The sequence below is a fragment of the Prionailurus bengalensis genome, chromosome A2 (genome assembly GCF_016509475.1).
Source record: "Prionailurus bengalensis isolate Pbe53 chromosome A2, Fcat_Pben_1.1_paternal_pri, whole genome shotgun sequence".
Lineage (NCBI taxonomy): Eukaryota > Metazoa > Chordata > Mammalia > Carnivora > Felidae > Prionailurus > Prionailurus bengalensis.
In genome coordinates this window covers 50,475,747-50,494,667 of record NC_057348.1, presented here as the reverse complement: position 1 = coordinate 50,494,667, position 18,921 = coordinate 50,475,747, and the positions used below count along the sequence as shown (strand labels likewise).

Below are 18,921 nucleotides of genomic sequence, written 5' to 3'. Positions count from 1 at the left end.
AGTCTTTTCAGATTGTCTTCCGTCATTTGGCAATGTGCATTTAAAGTTCCTCCATGTCTTTTCATGGCTTGATAGTGCTTTTTGTTTTAGTGCTGAATTATATTCCATTGTCTAGATGTACTATAGTTCATCCATTCTGCCATTGGAGGACATCTCGGTTGCTTACTCTTTCCATTTTTAATGTATTCTGGCACTTTACACTCTTTATTTCATTAAGGAAAAATTCTGGTTACCTAGTTGTTTTCATAACCCACATTCTCACTTTCTGCAGAACAGTCCTAGGCATATTTGTATGCCAGTGGGAAAGATGCATAGAGGGGGAAATTGATGATGTAAGAAAGGGAGAGGATAGTTAGAGGTGCTATATCTTTGAGAAGGCCTTAGTGATGGAATCCAGAGCATACGTTAGAGGTTGGCCTTTAATTGTTGCAAGGACAGTCATTTTTCGTTAAATTCAAGGAAGATAGAGCGTATGTGCACAGATGAATTAATGGTAGTTGGAAGATGATAAGGTTTCTGTTAGAATGTTTCTGTGTTCTCAAAGTAGTGTGAGGCCAGCTGAGTAGGGGGGTGTTGCACGTATGCAAAAGCTTGAAGTGGTCATTTTGGAGAATAGTAAAGCAGAGTTTGCTAGAGAAAGGTAGAAAAGTTGTACAGCGGTGTTGAGTGCCCATTTTAGGTTTACATCATGAATTTAAAGTGAGACTGGTCAGTTCAGGGCTAAATGAACAAGCCCTTAGTGAGCATTAGCCATTACTGTTACTCTCTTTTCCATCCAGGTTTAGCTGCTTGGGTGTCCTAGGAGGTTGGTGAAAAAAAATGTATTCGATTTTACTTTGAGAGACACTGACTCCAAACTTGTTCTGTGACTTCAAGTAGATGAGTGAGTATTTCAGTGTGTTTGCTGTAGGGGGTGAGTCTGTCCAGTTCTTGAGAGAGCCTGGGTTTGGTCTTGTGTACCTCTCAGTTCATGGGCAGGTCTGGGGACTCTCTGGCTATAAAAGCTGGTCTAGAAAAGTAGTTAAGGGGTGGTGAAGGAAGGAATGAATGAATGGCTTGACATGGCACTAGAAAAGATTATGATATTTCAACTTGGAGAGTCGGAAAGGGTGATATTATTCAAGTATTAAAAATCTTGAAGGATATGAAATGGTTGAATGTAAAGTGCATTCATGAGCTCCCACAATTATGTCAGCCAGTTAATATTTTTAAGAGGTAAATTCAGGGCATCTAATTAGCCGAGCCGAGATTTTAAACTCTTTAAAGAACTTCTTGCCAGATGGCACAGCTCCTAAAATGAGGTGAAGAGATGAATGGGAGCAATTTTATTAGTCATAATCTCTTGGCACTGTTCATCTTTTGTGCAGGGGTTTTTGTTCCTCTTGGGTCAAAGCCAAAGCAGTGGCTGCCATTTACTGTTTGGTTTCCAGCCTAGCTGTAGGGTAATAAGATTAAACAAAGAAAATCTCTTTTTAAACCTGGGATTTTATTACTTCAGAAGAGAAAGTCATTAAGCCTCCTTAACTGTTAATGAGATTACTTGAGCAAGTTTCTTAAGTAATTCTTACACCCAGAATTCATAGATACTCAATGGCCTTACTGGGAAAACAGCCTAGACCAGGTCTGACTAGATTACATAGACCCCACAGTGCTGTGTTACCCTTGCCTAACAGAAACTATATAGTGATGGTGGTGGTGTTAGCCCACTGCTTCTGGGGAGCTGAAGGAAGTACAGAATAATTATCCTGAAATGCATAGAGTTAAATAGGACCTGAAAGAAATCACCTAGCTTATTTCCTAGATAGGATCTCACCTGTTTCTAAAGAGCTAACTTTTCCCAGCAATCTTTATGGCCAGCCATTATTTCTTTTGCTGGAGTTTTACCCAGTCTCTTAATGTAAAATTTACCACATACCTTACAACCCAACATGTTAGTTTCACTGGGAGTTTTACATGTACATACACATAAATATATTGGGATTAGGAGCGGTCTCTCCCTGATGTCCAAAGAACAGTCGCATTTATAGATCAGGAATATTGAATTCAGTGTGCAAATGGAGGCAAAACTGGCCTCTTCCACAGTGGGGAGAGGAGTCAATTGAACCTTTACCAGACAGGATTTTGCATGTCTGTAGACAAGAATTTTCCATTGCCATGAGTTATCTACAGTTTACAGAGCTCAAAGGCAGCAAATGCTTGGAATCCTGGAAGGATAGCTCTAGAAAATGCATAGTTTTCAAGAAAAGCACAAATTTTTTCCTACAGTCAATTATTCTTAGTGTGTGCCACAGGGAAAATGTTGGTTACTGTGTGAAAATGGTCTCAGAACTTTAACTATTTGCAGTATGATTCTTTCTAAAATACATTTTTGTAGGATTTATGGCATCATTTTGAGCCATGACTTATGTGTTTGAGGGTGTTAGATAAGTAAATGCATCCTCAGCCGTTTGAACTATAGTTCAGAATCACAAATAGATGTTCTACAGCCTCTGCTCTAGCAATGCCTGGCTATTCCTTATTGAGTAAATTAATGTACATTAATAATGGCTACCTAGATATCAGGCTTACATTGTCTTCAGAGGTATGAAAGTAGCAGGTGTTACGTGCAGCCTTGGTGGTATCCTGGTGAGCATAGCTGCCTTAGAAAGTAGCAGGTGTTGTTAAGATTGGTGCAATTAAAATATCCTGAGGTAAAGTGATTGGTGGTGGGTGGTGGACTTAAGGGATCCTGATGGGAAACAGGCAAGAAATGTAAAGGAGAAAGAGGGAATTAGAATGGATTTCCTTTGTTTTTATAACCCAGCTTTCCTCGAGGCTTCTGCTCTTATATTCAGTTAATGTTCTTCATGTTAGTACTCTTGTTTCTTGGGAGTTAGAATGGTGTCTTTTGGATATATTTAAGAAAGTGGTATCTTCTGCATCAAAAGCCTTACAGAGTATGGGGTTTGGGAAAAACCTACAGTAGCAAACTAGGAATATCCTGTTTCCATGTTTGTATCTGAGGAAGGGAGAAGAGCAGAGGCTTCCACGACCCCCAGCCCTTTGTATTTTTGTGGTTGCCAGCTTTTAAGTTTATTGCAGGTGCTTTTCAAGGATCTTGTTCTTGAGCAAGGTTGAACACTTTTAAAAAAAATTTTTTTTTTAATGTTTATTTCTGAGAGAGAGACAGAGCATGAGTCGGGGAGGGGCAGAGAGAGAGGGAGACACAGAATCTGAAGCAGGCTTCAGGCTCTGAGCCATCAGCACAGAGCCCGACGTGGGGGCTCAAACTCACAAACCATGAGATCATGACCTGAGCTGAAGTTGGTCGCTCAACCAACTTAGCCACCCAGGCGCCCTGGTTGAACACTTCTTGATACTCCGTGTGTCAGCATAACAAACATAAAATTTTCTTACTCCTTGCTTTACCAAGAAGATCTTTTGAATTTTAGGTAAAAAACATCAGAATGAATTTCGGCTTCTGGTGGATCAGGCCAAAAAAGGATACAAGAAGACTGTTGAAATGTCAACAAAAAAAGTAATAAGAAAAGAAGATGAATCTACAGAAAAGCTATTACCTGTATGCATGGGTAAGAGACTTTACTTAAAAACAGAAATATGTTGAATTTCACTATTCATTTTTAATATAAAAAGAAAATAAAATCATAGGAATTTACCTTTTTATTAGGTATCTGAAATGGGAAAAAATATTTTTAGACCTATAACAGTTGGTCTAAATTAACTAAGTTTATTACTGTAGGGAAAATGATTGAGACAATGTCCTGAAGACAAGTTTATGAAATCTTTCATTTAATGATAAATCAGAAGTTTCTTAGTTGTTTCAGCCTGAGGATGTTTTCTAACTATAGGATTTATTGCTGTATATCTTCAGATATCCTACAAATAATTTCATTCTAGAATAATTTTTGTTAAAGGTCACTGCTATTTATTTTGGATGGACTGTTCTGCTATAAAGTCTGAAGCTTATAGACTTGGTGTGCCTATACATAGCACATTCCTTAATTTTGATCCATTTTAAAATTTGAGATTAATACTATATTTCTATTGCCAGGGCTTTATTTGGACCAGTGAACAAAACAGAGTCATAATGGAGGGTAGTGCACAAGAAAATTCCTTATTGTTTTCTTTATTATGATAAATTATACATAACACAATATTTATCATTTCAACTGTTCATAAATGTACAATTCAGTACTATTAAATATGTTCAGAATGTTTTATAACGGTAACCACTGTCTGTACCTAAAACTTTTTCATCATCCAACATAAACTCCGTGCCCATTAAAAATAATAATAACTCTCTTCCACTTTTCCAGGCAGACCCTGGTAGTCTCTGTTCTAGTTTTTTGTGAAATTTGCTTAGTCTATGTACCTCATGTAAGCGGGAATCATTAATAATTAGGCCTTCTGTGTCAACTTATTTCACTAATAAGCATATTTTGAAGGTCTTCATGTTGTAGCTTCTATCAAAATTTCATTGCTTTTTATGTGTATGCCACATTTTGTTTATCTGTTCATCTCTAATGGGTTATTTTCACCTTTTGGCTACTGTGAATAATGCTGCTATGAACATTAGTGTTGAAATATCTGTTCAAGTCTCTGCTTTCCATTCTTTTGGATATGAACCTAAGAATGGACTTGCTGGTTTATATGGTAATTCTATGTTTACCTTTTGAAAAACCACCAATCTGTTTTCAAGTGGCTGCACCATTTTACATTCTTACAAGCAATGCTTAAGGATTCTAGTTTCTGTATATCCTTGCCAACAGCACCTGTTATTTTCCCTTTTTTTTTTTTAACTGTAGCTATTATAGTAGGTAAGAAGTGATATGGGTTTTGATCTTCATTTTCCTAATGACTAATGATGTTGAGCATCTTTTTACATGCTTATTGGTTATGTGTTTTTCTTCTTTGGAGAAATGTGTGTTCATGTTCTTTGCTCACTTTTCCATTGGTTTGTTTCTTTGTTGTTGTTTTAGGAATTCTTTATATATTCTGGATATTAATCCTTTTTCATGTATATGATTTGCAAATATTTATGAACATTTTCTCAGTTGTCTCTTTGCTTTCTTCATAGTTTCTTTGATGCACAACGGTGCTAAATTTTAATAAAGTCTGGTTTATTCATTCTTTCTTTTGTTGCCTGTGCCTTTGGTGTTATATCCATGAAATTGTTGCCAAATCATTCATGGAAACATTTTGGAAAGATGGAAGATTTCAACATTTGGAAAATCATGAAAGATTTTCCTGTTTGTTTTTACCTAAGAGTTTTGTTGTTTTAGCTCTTCATGTTTAGGTCTGTGATCCCTATTAGGTTAATTTTTGTGTATGGTATAAGGTAAGGGTACAATTTCATTCTTTTACATGTAGATAAAGCACCAATTGTTAAGAATAGCCTTTGGGGCGCCTGGGTGGCTCAGTTGGTTGAGCGTCCAACTTCGGCTCAGGTCATGATCTAGTGTTGTGGGTTTGAGCCCTGCATTGGGCTCTGTGCTGACAGCTTGGAGCCTGGAGCCTGCTTTGGGATTCTGTCTCCCTCTCTCTATGCCCCTCCCTGGCTCACACTCTGTCTGTCTGCCTCTCTCTCAAAAATAAAAACATTAAAAAAAAAAATTAAAAAAAAAAGAATAACCTTTCCACATTGAATGCTCTTGATATCCTTGTTGAAAGTCAATTGACTATATATGTGAAGGTTTATTTTTATACTCACTCTTATATTCTTTTGGCCCAAAAGTCTGTTTTTATGTCTGTATTATATACTATTTTAATTACTGTAGCTTCGTTATAAATTTCAAAGTCAGGAGGTATGAGTCCTCCAACTATATTCTTCCTTTCCAAGATTGTTTTGACTATTTGGGTCCCTGGAGATTCCATGTAAATTTTAGGATGAGTTTTTCTACTTCTGCAAAAAGTAACATTGGGATTGAATTGAAATTACAGATTGCTTTGGTAACTTCTGTTATGTTAATAATATTGTCTTATAGTTTGTGAACATAGGATGTCTTTCATTTATTTATGTCTTTAATTTCTTTCAACAATGTTTTGTGGTTTTCAGCATTAAAATTTTTCACTTCCTTGGATAGATTTATCCCTAAGCCTTTTATTCTTTTATGTGCTATTGCATTCTTTATTTTTTTCCTAAGTTCTCCTGGTATCATTTAGTAGGTTGCTGCCTGAGTATAAACCTCATGCTCTTTGTGAACAACTTGAATTTGTGCAGTTGTCAGAGGATTTTCTTAGAAAACAGTTTAGCTCCTGAAAAAATCTGGCTTAATATCTTCTGATATGGAGAAGATTTTTGCTTATTGGTTGGATGTATCTTGAAAATGATTAATTGCTTATACTCAGGATTATGCACTTTATGTGTATATGCCTGTAAATACTGCTCTCTGTGGCATTCAGAGATGATTGCTGCTGGTAGATTGTTGTGCATGAATGCCCGTGTCTGAGGGAGGTAAAGAGTGTGTGAGAGAGGAAGGCAGACAAACACAGACTCACTGAAGAGCTGAGCTTTGTGTAGCATCATACAATCAGTGTAATTTTTGCTCTTTCAAGTAAATTTACTCATTGAAGTGCCAATGTAAGTGAACAAGATACATGTTCTCTCGACTAAATCCTTCATCCGTTGCTTTTTTTCTTCATTTTTATTGCATGTCTTTCGGGAGGTTTGATGTTGGAGCCTCATCTTTGGGGGCTGTGTTTGACATCCTGTTCTGACATCTATGGACAGATACATGAAAGATAACCGACTTTCAGTGCCCACAAATTGTTGAATGATGTTTGTCCCCAAGAGGGAATTTATCTTGGAGAAGCTTCTATAAGATGGGAAGAAGTATATAAGATGATTATAAATCAGGTGCAAAAATAAAAGATAGTTTTAAGTTGAACTCCTGCTCCCTAGTTTGTCAGCTTAATTGCATTTTCCTGGCCAGTTGAGTACTGGATGCCTGGGTTTCCTGAGTTTATTGGGTGATTGATTCTTCTTAATGTGGTCTTGGGTGCCTGTTTACAAGAGGAGATCTTAGAGCACCTGGATGGTTGTTGTGGTTAGCTTCTTTCCTTTACCCAGATAAACATTAGAGGGTACAGTTTTGTTTTGGTAATGATTTGGCTTATTGAAAGCCAGACAACATCAAGAGCTTTTTTTTTTTTTTTTTTTTTTTTTAAAGAACTTATACTTTTGTGATGTATGCTGTTCTTTAGTATAAGAAAAACTTATTTCTGGGAAAATCTTGGAAATATCTTGACTGTACAGACTTACAAAGGTTTTTTTTGTTTTTAAAGAATCTGTCTTATTCTTTAGTATAAATTTTCTATTTGTAACAAAACCTTGACAATTCTTCTTGGTGTCTTTTGTCAAGAGTCACTTGCCTCTGCAAACACACTGGGTGGGTGATGTGTGAGAGCTCTGCTTCTCTGGGAGGAAACTCACGAAAGGGGCTCTATTCTATTAGCACATGTGGCTTGGCTGTTAAGTACTTACTGAGTTCCTGAAGCTTAAAGACAGTGCCACTGAAATACTAGCAGAGTCCTGAAACAGATTGTGAGGGAGAGTCCTGGGCACTGAGGAATCCTTCATGGATACTATTTCTGCACTCGTCTTTGGAGATATTTGGTCACACCTGTTCTGTCACATTCTTGCCAGCACTGTCTGCATGCCTCCAGCTTCCCTTATTTTTATTTGCGAGAGGAGACCTCAGAAATTGAGGCTCTAACAAGGGATACATAGAAATGTGACATGTATTGGATCGAATGGAAATATTGGTTATGTCTGATTAGTTTTCCTTTTCCATAATAAATTACTAGATTCCATTTAACAGACTAGGAGAAATGTCCAGATGGATTCACTACCACATAGTAGTCAGTGATAAATATCGAATCTTTAATGCTTTTTTATTGTGCTTCATATGTTTGTTGGTGTTCTCTGATCTATGAAATATGCAGGAATTCTCTAGTAATACTGTAAGTAGAAGCCTCATTAGAATTACACAGTTCACTACTCCTGATTTTAAAAGGAAATTTTGTTTTCAAATTAATTAATCTGGAAGTGCATGGAGTGGGCATTGTAATTAGATAGCTCATAGGAGTGATGATTCTTATTCTCTGTCCCTGGGGTTTTGGATTCAATGTTATCTAAGCTTCCATTTTACTGAGTATAAATTGTACTGCTAAATGTAGAAATAATCAACATACAGAGGTTGTAGATTTTATGGTACCCTTAAATGTGTCTTTTTCTTTCTTTTACCTTTTTAGAACAGGAAGATAAAAAGATGAAATTCTCAGACACTCTTCCCATAACAGACCACTTCCCTCAAACAAAGCTGGAATCCCCAGGGAGAATGGAGCCTGACAGACCAGATGATTCTTCCAGTTGTACTGATATTCAAGAAGAAACTCTTTCTTCATCAGAATCGGACTCATTCAATAGGTAAGAAACCTGTAGTACCGAATTATTGTAAATTTCTATTTTCCATACCTGTGCATGCTCAGACAGAAAGACACAAACAACTAGAAAGTAACTTTGAGGCATGAGGCAGTTCAGTCTTCCACTTCAGGCTCTTTTTACTGCTTTGTAACTTCCACAGTGATAGCAAGCAAGGCAGTATGTGGGAGATCATTGCAGTGACCGTAGGGTGGCCTTGTTTCTTACTCTGTACCCTTTAGATAGATATTTTTTCTGGAGTCAGAAAAAAGGGCATGATAGACAGTGATGTTTTTGTCAAGACAGGGAGTGAAGAAGGTAAAGATGACTATACTAGAAAATAGAAATGACCAGAAAGACAGTGTATAGGAGAGAAAAACAAGAAAAATGTAATTGAGCAAGTAATGGATGGGAAAGCTTTAAAAAAGAGAGGTTTGGAGGTGAGTAATTTTTTAAAAGATATTTTTAAAAGATGATGTACTTTAAAAGATGACCTAGTATAAAATGATTATACATGTGTGTGTGTGTGTATTTTTATAATTTTTGTGTTCTGGCATTCACTTTATATCATAAACCATTTGTACCCATGTTTCTACCTCATTTTTATAGCTGTTTTTAAGTGGGTGCAGAGTTTTCTTATGGTTCTGTATCATAATTGACCAAACCCTTCAGTTTCTGTTCCCCAGTGTTCTACTTAACACATCTAAAGCTGTGGTAAAACTCTCTATGTATAGAGCCTTTTGTTTCTAATAAATTATTTCTTTATTTTTAACACCATTTTGACCATAGTATGTGTTGCTGCCTTCTAAATGAATTATACCAATTTTAAAATGCTACAACCTGTGTGTGAATGTGTCTAGACATTATTTAATCTTTGATATTTCTTCATGTAAAAATTAGCAATGCTGTAGAATGATAGATTGTCTAATCTGAAACATCAAATTAAGAGGAAAATTTTTTATAAGAAGACTATACCCAAAACCCCTCTGCTTTCCAAGGATTCTTAGGAAACGGTTTCAAATTATTCAGGCTGAGGTATTAGGAAGAGAAAATCTTCTCACTTCACCCCTAATGTTTTCAAGGTCAAAAACACCACTCAAGTTGGGTAAGGGAAGAACACATGGTGGCCTGAGCATTGTCCCTTTTGTCCAAGAGTATGGTACTGCAAGCCATTCCTTCAAGTCCAGTAGGCAGTATTTTTTTTTTTTTTTAAATACAAGTCATGTAGGAATGCAGGGTAAAAATGGAGGAAAATCAGGGTCCACGTGAGTATGAATTGGTTTTATTTTGTTTGCACCCTATTTTTTTTCCTAATATATGAAATTTATTGTCAAATTGGTTTCCATAAAACACCCAGTGCTCATCCCAAAAGATGCCCTCTTCATTGCCCATCACCTCCCCTCCCTCCCACCCCCCATCAACCCTCAGTTTGTTCTCAGTTTTTAAGAGTCTCTTATGTTTGGGTTCTCTCCCACTCTAACCTCTTTTTTTTTTTTTTTTCCTTCCCCTCCCCCATGGGTTTCTGTTAAGTTTCTCAGGATCCACATAAGAGTGAGACCATATGGTATCTGTCTTTCTCTGTATGGCTTATTTCACTTAGCATCACACTCTCCAGTTCCATCCATGTTGCAACAAAGGGCCATATTTCATTCTTTCTCCTTGCCACGTAGTACTCCGTTATGTATATAAACCCCAATTTCTTTATCCATTCATCAGTTGATGGACATTTAGGCTCTTTCCACAATTTGGCTATTGTTGAGAGTGCTGCTATAAACATTGGGGTACAAGTGCCCCTATGCATCAGTACTCCTGTATCCTTTGGGTAAATTCCTAGCAGTGCTATTGCTGGGTCATAGGGTAGGTCTATTTTTAATTTTTTGAGGAACCTCCACACTGTTTTCCAGAGTGGCTGCACCAATTTGCATTCCCACCAACAGTGCAAGAGGGTTCCTGTTTCTCCACATCCTCTCCAGCATCTATAGTCTCCTGATTTGTTCATTTTGGCCACTCTGACTGGCGTGAGGTGATATCTGAGTGTGGTTTTGATTTGTATTTCCCTGATGAAGAGCGACGTTGAGCATCTTTTCATGTGCCTGTTGGCCATCTGGATGTCTTCTTTAGAGAAGTGTCTATTCATGTTTTCTGCCCATTTCTTCACTGGATTATTTGTTTTTCGGGTGTGGAGTTTGGTGAGCTCTTTATAGATTTTGGATACTAGCCCTTTGTCCGATATGTCATTTGCAAATATCTTTTCCCATTCCGTTGGTTGCCTTTTAGTTTTGTTGATTTTTTCCTTTGCTGTGCAGAAGCATTTTATCTTCATGAGGTCCCAATAGTTAATTTTTGCTTTTAATTCCCTTGCCTTTGGGGATGTGTCAAGTAAGGAATTGCTGCGGCTAAGGTCAGAGAGGTTTTTTCCTGCTTTCTCCTCTAGGGTTTTGATGGTTTCCTGTCTCACATTCAGGTCCTTTATCCATTTTGAGTTTATTTTTGTGAATGGTGTAAGAAAGCTTCATTCTTCTGCATGTTGCTGTCCAGTTCTCCCAGCACCATTTGTTAAAGAGACTGTCTTTTTTCCATTGGATATTCTTTCCTGCTTTGTCAAAGATTAGTTGGCCATACGTTTGTGGGTCTAGTTCTGGGGTTTCTATTCTATTCCATTGGTCTATGTGTCTGTTTTTGTGCCAATACCATGCTGTCTTGATGATGACAGCTTTGTAGTAGAGGCTAAAGTCTGGGATTGTGATGCCTCCTGCTTTGGTCTTCTTCTTCAAAATTCCTTTGGCTATTTGTGGCCTTTTGTGGTTCCATATGAATTTTAGGATTGCTTGTTCTAGCTTCAAGAAGAATGCTTGTGCAATTTTGATTGGGATTGCATTGAATGTGTACTTAGCTTTGGGTAGTATTGACATTTTAACAATATTTATTTTTCCAATGAGCATGGAATTCCATGAGCATGGAATGTTTTTCCATTTCTTTATATCTTCTTTAATTTCCTTCATAAGCTTTCTATAGTTTTCAGCATACAGATCTTTTACATCTTTGGTTAGATTTATTCCTAGGTATTTTATGCTTCTTGGTGCAATTGTGAATGGGATCAGTTTCTTCATTTGTCTTTCTGTTGCTTCATTATTAGTGTATAAGAATGCAACTGATTTCTGTACATTGGGTTTGTATCCTGCAACTTTGCTGAATTCCTGTATCAGTTCTAGCAGACTTTTGGTGGAGTCTATCGGATTTTCCATGTATAATATCATGTCATCTGCAAAAATTGAAAGCTTGACTTCATCTTTGCCAATTTTGATGTCTTTGATTTCCTTTTGTTGTCTGATTGCTGATGCTAGAACTTCCAACATTTATGTTAAACAACAGCAGTGAGAGTGGACATCCCTGTCGTGTTCCTGATCTCAGGGAAAAAGCTCTCAATTTTTCCCCATTGAGGATGATGTTAGCTGTGGGCTTTTCATAAATGGCTTTTATGATCTTTAAGTATGTTCCTTCTGTCCCGACTTTCTCGAGGGTTTTCATTAAGAAAGGTTGCTGAATTTTGTCAAAGGCCTTTTGTGCATCGATTGACAGGATCATATGGTTCTTATCCTTTCTTTTATTAATGTATTGTATCACATTGATTGATTTGCGAATGTTGAACCGGCCCTACATCCCAGGAATGAATCCCACTTGATCATGGTGAATAATTCTTTTTATATGCCGTTGAATTCGATTTGCTAGTATCTTATTGAGAATTTTTGCATCCATATTCATCAGGGATATTGGCCTGTAGTTCTCTTTTTTTACTGGGTCTCTGTCTGGTTTAGGAATCAAAGTAATACTGGCTTCATAGAATGAGTCTGGAAGTTTTCCTTCCCTTTCTATTTTTTGGAATAGCTTGAGAAGGATAGGTATTATCTCTGCTTTAAACGTCTGGTAGAACTCCCCTGGGAAGCCATCTGGTCCTGGACTCTTATTTGTTGGGAGATATTTGATGACTGATTCAATTTCTTCGCTGGTTATGGGTCTGTTCAAGCTTTCTATTTCCTCCTGGTTGAGTTTTGGAAGCGTGTGGGTGTTTAGGAATTTGTCCATTTCTTCCAGGTTGTCCAGTTTGTTGGCATATAGTTTTTCATAGTATTCCCTGATAATTGTTTGTATCTCTGAGGGATTGGTTGTAATAATTCCATTTTCATTCATGATTTTATCTATTTGGGTCATCTCCCTTTTCTTTTTGAGAAGCCTGGCTAGAGGTTTGTCAATTTTGTTTATTTTTTCAAAAAACCAACTCTTGGTTTCATTGATCTGCTCTACAGTTTTTTTAGATTCTATATTGCTTATTTCTGCTCTGATCTTTATTATTTTTCTTCTGCTGCTGGGTTTGGGGTGTCTTTGCTGCTCTGCTTCTATTTCCTTTAGGTGTGCTGTTAGATTTTGTATTTGGGATTTTTCTTGTTTCTTGAGATAGGCCTGGATTGCAATGTATTTTCCTCTCAGGACTGCCTTCGCTGCATCCCAGAGCGTTTGGATTGTTGTATTTTCATTTTCGTTTGTTTCCATATATTTGTTAATTTCTTCTCTAATTGTCTGACTGACCCATTCATTCTTTAGTAGGGTGTTCTTTAACCTCCATGCTTTTGGCGGTTTTCCAGACTTTTTCCTGTGGTTGATTTCAAGCTTCGTAGCATTTTGGTCTGAAAGTATGCATGGTATGATCTCAATTCTTGTATACTTATGAAGGGCTGTTTTGTGACCCAGTATGTGATCTATCTTGGAGAATGTTCCATGTGCACTCGAGAATAAAGTATATTCTGTTGCTTTGGGATGCAGAGTTCTAAATATATCTGTCAAGTCCATCTGATCCAATGTCTCATTCAAGGCCCTTGTTTCTTTATTGACGATGTGTCTAGATGATCTATCCATTGTTGTAAGTGGGGTATTAAAGTACCCTGCAATTACCACATTCTTGTCGATAAGGTTGCTTATGTTTGTGATTAATTGTTTTATATATTTGGGGGCTCTTGTATTCGGCGCATAGACATTTATAATTGTTAGTTCTTCTTGATGGATAGACCCTGTAATTATTATATAATGCCCTTCTTTATCTCTTGTTACAGCCTTTAAAGTCTGTTTTGTCTGATATAAGTATGGCTACTCCAGCTTTCTTTTGACTTCCAGTCGCATGATAAATAGTTCTCCATCCCCTCACTTTCAATCTGAAAGTGTCCTCAGGTCTAAAATGAGTCTCTTGTAGACAGCAAATAGATGGGTCTTGTTTTTTTATCCATTCTGATACCCTATGTCTTTTGGTTGGCGCATTTAGTCCATTTACATTCAGTGTTATTATAGAAAGATATGGGTTTAGAGTCATTGTGATGTCTGTAGGTTTCATGCTTGTAGCAATGTCTCTGGTATTTGGTCTCACAGGATCCCCCTTAGGATCTCTTGTAGGGCTGGTTTAGTGGTGATGAATTCTTTCAGTTTTTGTTTGTTTGGGAAGACCTTTATCTCTCCTATTCTAAATGACAGATTTGCTGGATAGAGGATTCTCGGCTGCGTATTTTTTTCTGTTCATCACATTGAAGATTTTCTGCCATTTTTTTCTGGCCTGCCAAGTTTCAGTAGAGAGATCGGTCACAAGTCTTATAGGTCTCCCTTTATATGTTAGAGCGTGTTTATCCCTAGCTGCTTTCAGAATTTTCTCTTTATCCTTGTATTTTGCCAGTTTCACTATGATATATCGTGCAGAAGATCGATTCAAGTTACATCTGAAGGGAGTTCTCTGTGCCTCTTGGATTTCAATGCCTTTTTCCTTCCCCAGATCAAGGAAGTTCTCAGCTATTATTTCTTCAAGTACCCCTTCAGCACCTTTCCCTCTCTCTTCCTCCTCTGGAATACCAATTATGCGTAGATTATTTCTCTTTAGTGTATCACTTAGTTCTCTAATTTTCCCCTCATACTCCTGGATTTTTTTATCTCTCTTTTTCTCAGCTGCTTCTTTTTCCATAATTTTATTTTCTAGTTCACCTATTCTCTCCTCTGCCTCTTCAATCCGAGCTGTGGTCGTCTCCATTTTATTTTGCAGCTCATTGATAGCATTTTTTAGCTCCTCCTGGCTGTTCCTTAGTCCCTTGATCTCTGTAGCAATAGATTCTCTGCTGTCCTTTATACTGTTTTCAGGCCCAGCGATTAATTTTATGACTATTATTCTAAATTCACTTTCTGTTATATTGTTTAAATCATTTTTGATCAGTTCATTAGCTGTTGTTATTTCCTGGAGGTTTTTTTGAGGGTAATTCTTCCGTTTCGTCATTTTGGATAGACCCTGGAGTGGTGAGGAACTGCGGGGCACTTCCCCTGTGCTGTCTTGAATAACTTGCGTTGGTGGGCGGGGCCGCAGTCAGACCTGATGTCTGCCCCCAGCCCACCGCTGGGGCCACAGTCAGCCTGGTGTGTGCCTTCTCTTCCCCTCTCCTAGGGGCGGGATTCACTGTGGGGTGGCGTGGCCCATCTGGGCTACTTGCACACTGCCAGGCTTGTGGTGCTGGGGGTCTGGCGTATTAGCTGGGGTGGATCAGTAAGGTGCACAGGGGTGGGAAGGGCAGGCTCAGCTCACTTTTCCTTCGGAGATCTGCTTCGGGATGGTCCCCTCTTCCATGGACCTCTTGTCTATACTTGGCTCTGGAGAATCCATTCTGCTAGTCTTCTGGCGATTTTCTGGGTTATTTAGGCAGGTGTGGGTGGAATCTAAGTGATCCGCAGGACACGGTGAGCCTAGCATCCTCCTACGCCGCCATCTTCCTAGAAGCCTCTGCACCGAGTATGAATTAGTTTTTATTTATTTATTTATTTTTATTTATTTATTTTTATTTTTTCAATATATGAAGTTTATTGTGAAATTGGTTTCCATACAACACCCAGTGCTCATCCCAAAAGGTGCCCTCCTCAATACCCATCACCCACCCTCCCCTCCCTCCCACCCCCCATCAACCCTCAGTTTGTTCTCAGTTTTTAAGAGTCTCTTATGCTTTGGCTCTCTCCCACTCTAACCTTTTTTTTTTTTTTTTCCTTCCCCTCCCCCATGGGTTTCTGTTAAGTTTCTCAGGATCCACATAAGAGTGAACACATATGGTATCTGTCTTTCTCTGTATGACTTATTTCACTCGGCATCACAGTCTCCAGTTCCATCCACGTTGCTACAAAGGGCCATATTTCATTCTTTCTCCTTGCCACGTAGTACTCCATTGTGTATATAAACCCCAATTTCTTTATCCATTCATCAGTTGATGGACATTTAGGCTCTTTCCATAATTTGACTATTGTTGAGAGTGCTGCTATAAACATTGGGTACAAGTGCCCCTATGCATCAGTACTCCTGTATCCTTTGGGTAAATTCCTAGCAGTGCTATTGCTGGGTCATAGGGTAGGTCTATTTTTAATTTTTTGAGGAACCTCCACACTGTTTTCCAGAGTGGCTGCACCAATTTGCATTCCCACCAACAGTGCAAGAGGGTTCCTGCTTCTCCACATCCTCTCCAGCATCTATAGTCTCCTGATTTGTTCATTTTGGCCACTCTGACTGGTGTGAGGTGATATCTGAGTGTGGTTTTGAATTGTATTTCCCTGATGAAGAGCGACATTGAGCATCTTTTCATGTGCCTGTTGGCCATCTGGATGTCTTCTTTAGAGAAGTGTCTATTCATGTTTTCTGCCTATTTCTTCCCTGGGTTATTTGTTTTTCGGGTGTGGAGTTTGGTGAGCTGTTTATAGACTTTGGGAATTAGTTTTTAACCATAGTCACAGAATGCCTTAATGTCTGGGAATGCCTGGGTGAGACGGGACACATTTGAAGTGGGGGAAGGGAAGAAAGTGTAGGAGGAAATGCATGGCAGCCAGATGTGTATTTATTTATCTGGTGTGGGATGATGGGAAGTAGGGTGAGTTTGTTGGAGGTCTTGGCCTCAGACAGATATATTGGCATCACCAAAATCTGAGAGGATTATTAAACCACTAAAAATGTTTAAAAAAATTTTTATTTTAATGTTTATTTATTGTTGAGAGAGAGGAAGGGAGGATGTTGGGGAGGGGCAGAGAGAGAGGGAGACACAATCAGAAGCAGGCTCCAGGCTCTGAGTTGTCAGCACAAAGCCTGACGCAGGGCTCGAACTCTCAAACCATGAAATCATGACCTGAGTTGAAGTCAGATGCTTAACTGACTGAGCCACCCAGGCACCCCTAAAAAATGTCTTTAATGTAAGCTCTTATATTCTGTTTCACCTTTTATTTAGTTCTGCACATGTGTATGTCTGCACACACACGTGCACCCACATCTCATGGAACTCCCTACTCATTGCACATATTAATGGCTTTTTTGAGATATAAGTTACATAGTGTGCAATTCACTTGTGCAAGTATACACTTTAATAGTTTTTGGCATATTCCCAAAATCGTAGAACCATCACTACAATGTTAGAGCATTTTCATCACCTCAAAAAGAACCTTCATACTCATTAGCCATATTCCTCCCAGCTCTGCCTGCCTGTGGCAGCCACTCATCTCCTTTTCGTCTCTATTGATGTGCCTATTCTGGACAGTTCATACCAATGGGATCAAACAGTGTGTGGTCTTTTGTGACTGGCTTCTGTTACTTAGCATAATGTGTTTGAGGTTCATTCATGTTATGACATGTTTCCCTTTACAGTGTAGGATATTATTCTGTTGTATGGATATACATTTTATTATTCATTTATTAGCTCATTGATATTTGGGTGTTTTTTTTTTTAATTGCAATCTTATTAGGAAAAAGAATCATTGAGTTTGCTTGTATACTTTGGAACATAGCTTTAGGAACTGTATATGAGGATTTACTTGGCCTGTCCTTGAGAAAGCAGGCAGTGTCTATTACTCATATCTCAGATGTGAGTAACTGGTCTATACATTGTAAATATTAAGTATGTTTTAATCTTTAAATTTTTTATTTTATTTAAATTCTTTTTTATACACCTTTTTTTATTTGTCCTGTCATTTTGTCTATCTAAGAGTTTTAAGTTTAAAAGATAGAGTGTGTTCCTTATATAATACCTAGAAGCCAAGGCCAAAGGGAGTGTGAGAATGAAGTGAGCCTTTACTAGTGGTATTTGCTTTGATACCAGGACAGAGCACTGGGCAACTGATTCAAGACAAGACTGCCGAGGATTAAGTATGCAGCGGGAAGCCGCTGCTGTAGCGGGAGGAGTAGTAGGCATACACGTGACTGGCGGTGCAGCAGGATCTGCTGGGTGATTGGGAATCAATCTTTTGAAGTCTTTCCGTATCTATGAAAAACATATAAAAACCTCTTATTATCTCAGATCTGTTGGGAAAATGAAATGAGGTAATAGATCTGAGAATCTTGGATAAATATGTGATTATTTTACTTTATAAAGATGGGGTCAGTTACATTGCCTTCAGTAATGCTGCAAAAGTTGGGACTCTGTGGCTGGACATTGCATCTTCTTCCTTCTAAATCTTCAGCTAAATCGCGTAGGTTATCTTCTTTTCCCTCTCCCCGTCCCCATTTCTGTTCTGAACTTTGCTAGAGAAAGTTATGAGCCTGGGCTAATTAGTTCCATTCAGAATTCATTTTATTCGGCCTCATCTCGGTGCTTGCTACTGAGGCATAGTTCTAAGTTACTCTCTTCTGCATTTCCCATGGTGCCTAGTCCACACCGGTTGCTTGTGTCTGTGTCCTCACCTTCAGTAGATACCGTGTCTCGCGGCTCACCAACGCCAGCTAATCTGACTTGCCTCCAGCTCTGCCTTTCCATTTTAAGGCCTCTTGTAATTTCTGACCTCTTCTTTCCTGTTTCTCATAACAGCAAGACAGAATTCTTAAGACATTTCTAATTAATTTCCTTAATGAGAAAAAGACATTTCTTTTTTTAAAAATAATTATATTTTTGATTTTGATTCCAGTGTAGTTAACATATGGTGTTATATTAGTTTCAGGTGTATAATATTCACCAGTTCTGCATTACACAGTACTCCTCATGATAAGTGTACTTTTTCTTTTGTTTTTTTTTTTTTTGAGGGGGAGAGAGTGTGGGGAAGGGGTAGAGAGAGAATTTTAAGCAGGCTCCATGCTCAGTGCAGAGCCTAATGTGGAGCTTGATCTCATGACCCTGAGCTCATGACCTGAGATGAAACCAAGAGTTGGACACTCAACCAGCTGAGCCACCAGGTGCCCCGATAAGTGTACTCTTTAATCCTCTTCATGTATTTCACACATCTCCCCACCTACTTCCCCTCTGGTAACCATCAGTTTGTAGTGAAGAATCTGTTTCTTGGTTTGTGTCTCTTTTGTTGTTGTTATTCCTTTGTTCCTTTGTTTTATTTCTTAAATTACACATATAAGTGAAATCATGTAGTATTTGTCTTTCTCTGACTTGTTTTGCTTTGCATAATACTCTAACTCCATTCATGGTATTGCAAATAGCAAGATTTCATTCTTTTTTATGGCTGAATAGTACTCC

General features: G+C 38.1%; 1 protein-coding gene across 2 annotated transcripts in view; it reads left to right on the top strand.

Moving 5' to 3' along the window:
• The window catches only part of RAD18 (RAD18 E3 ubiquitin protein ligase), a 115,547-nt gene that overhangs the window by 60,047 nt on the left and 36,579 nt on the right, over positions 1 to 18,921 (top strand). For both annotated transcript variants that reach the window (XM_043587998.1, XM_043587999.1), the window contains exons 10-11: positions 3,432 to 3,569; positions 8,254 to 8,428. In XM_043587998.1, the coding sequence (XP_043443933.1) occupies positions 3,432 to 3,569; positions 8,254 to 8,428 (313 nt within the window). The remainder of the gene's footprint in view (positions 1 to 3,431; positions 3,570 to 8,253; positions 8,429 to 18,921) is intronic.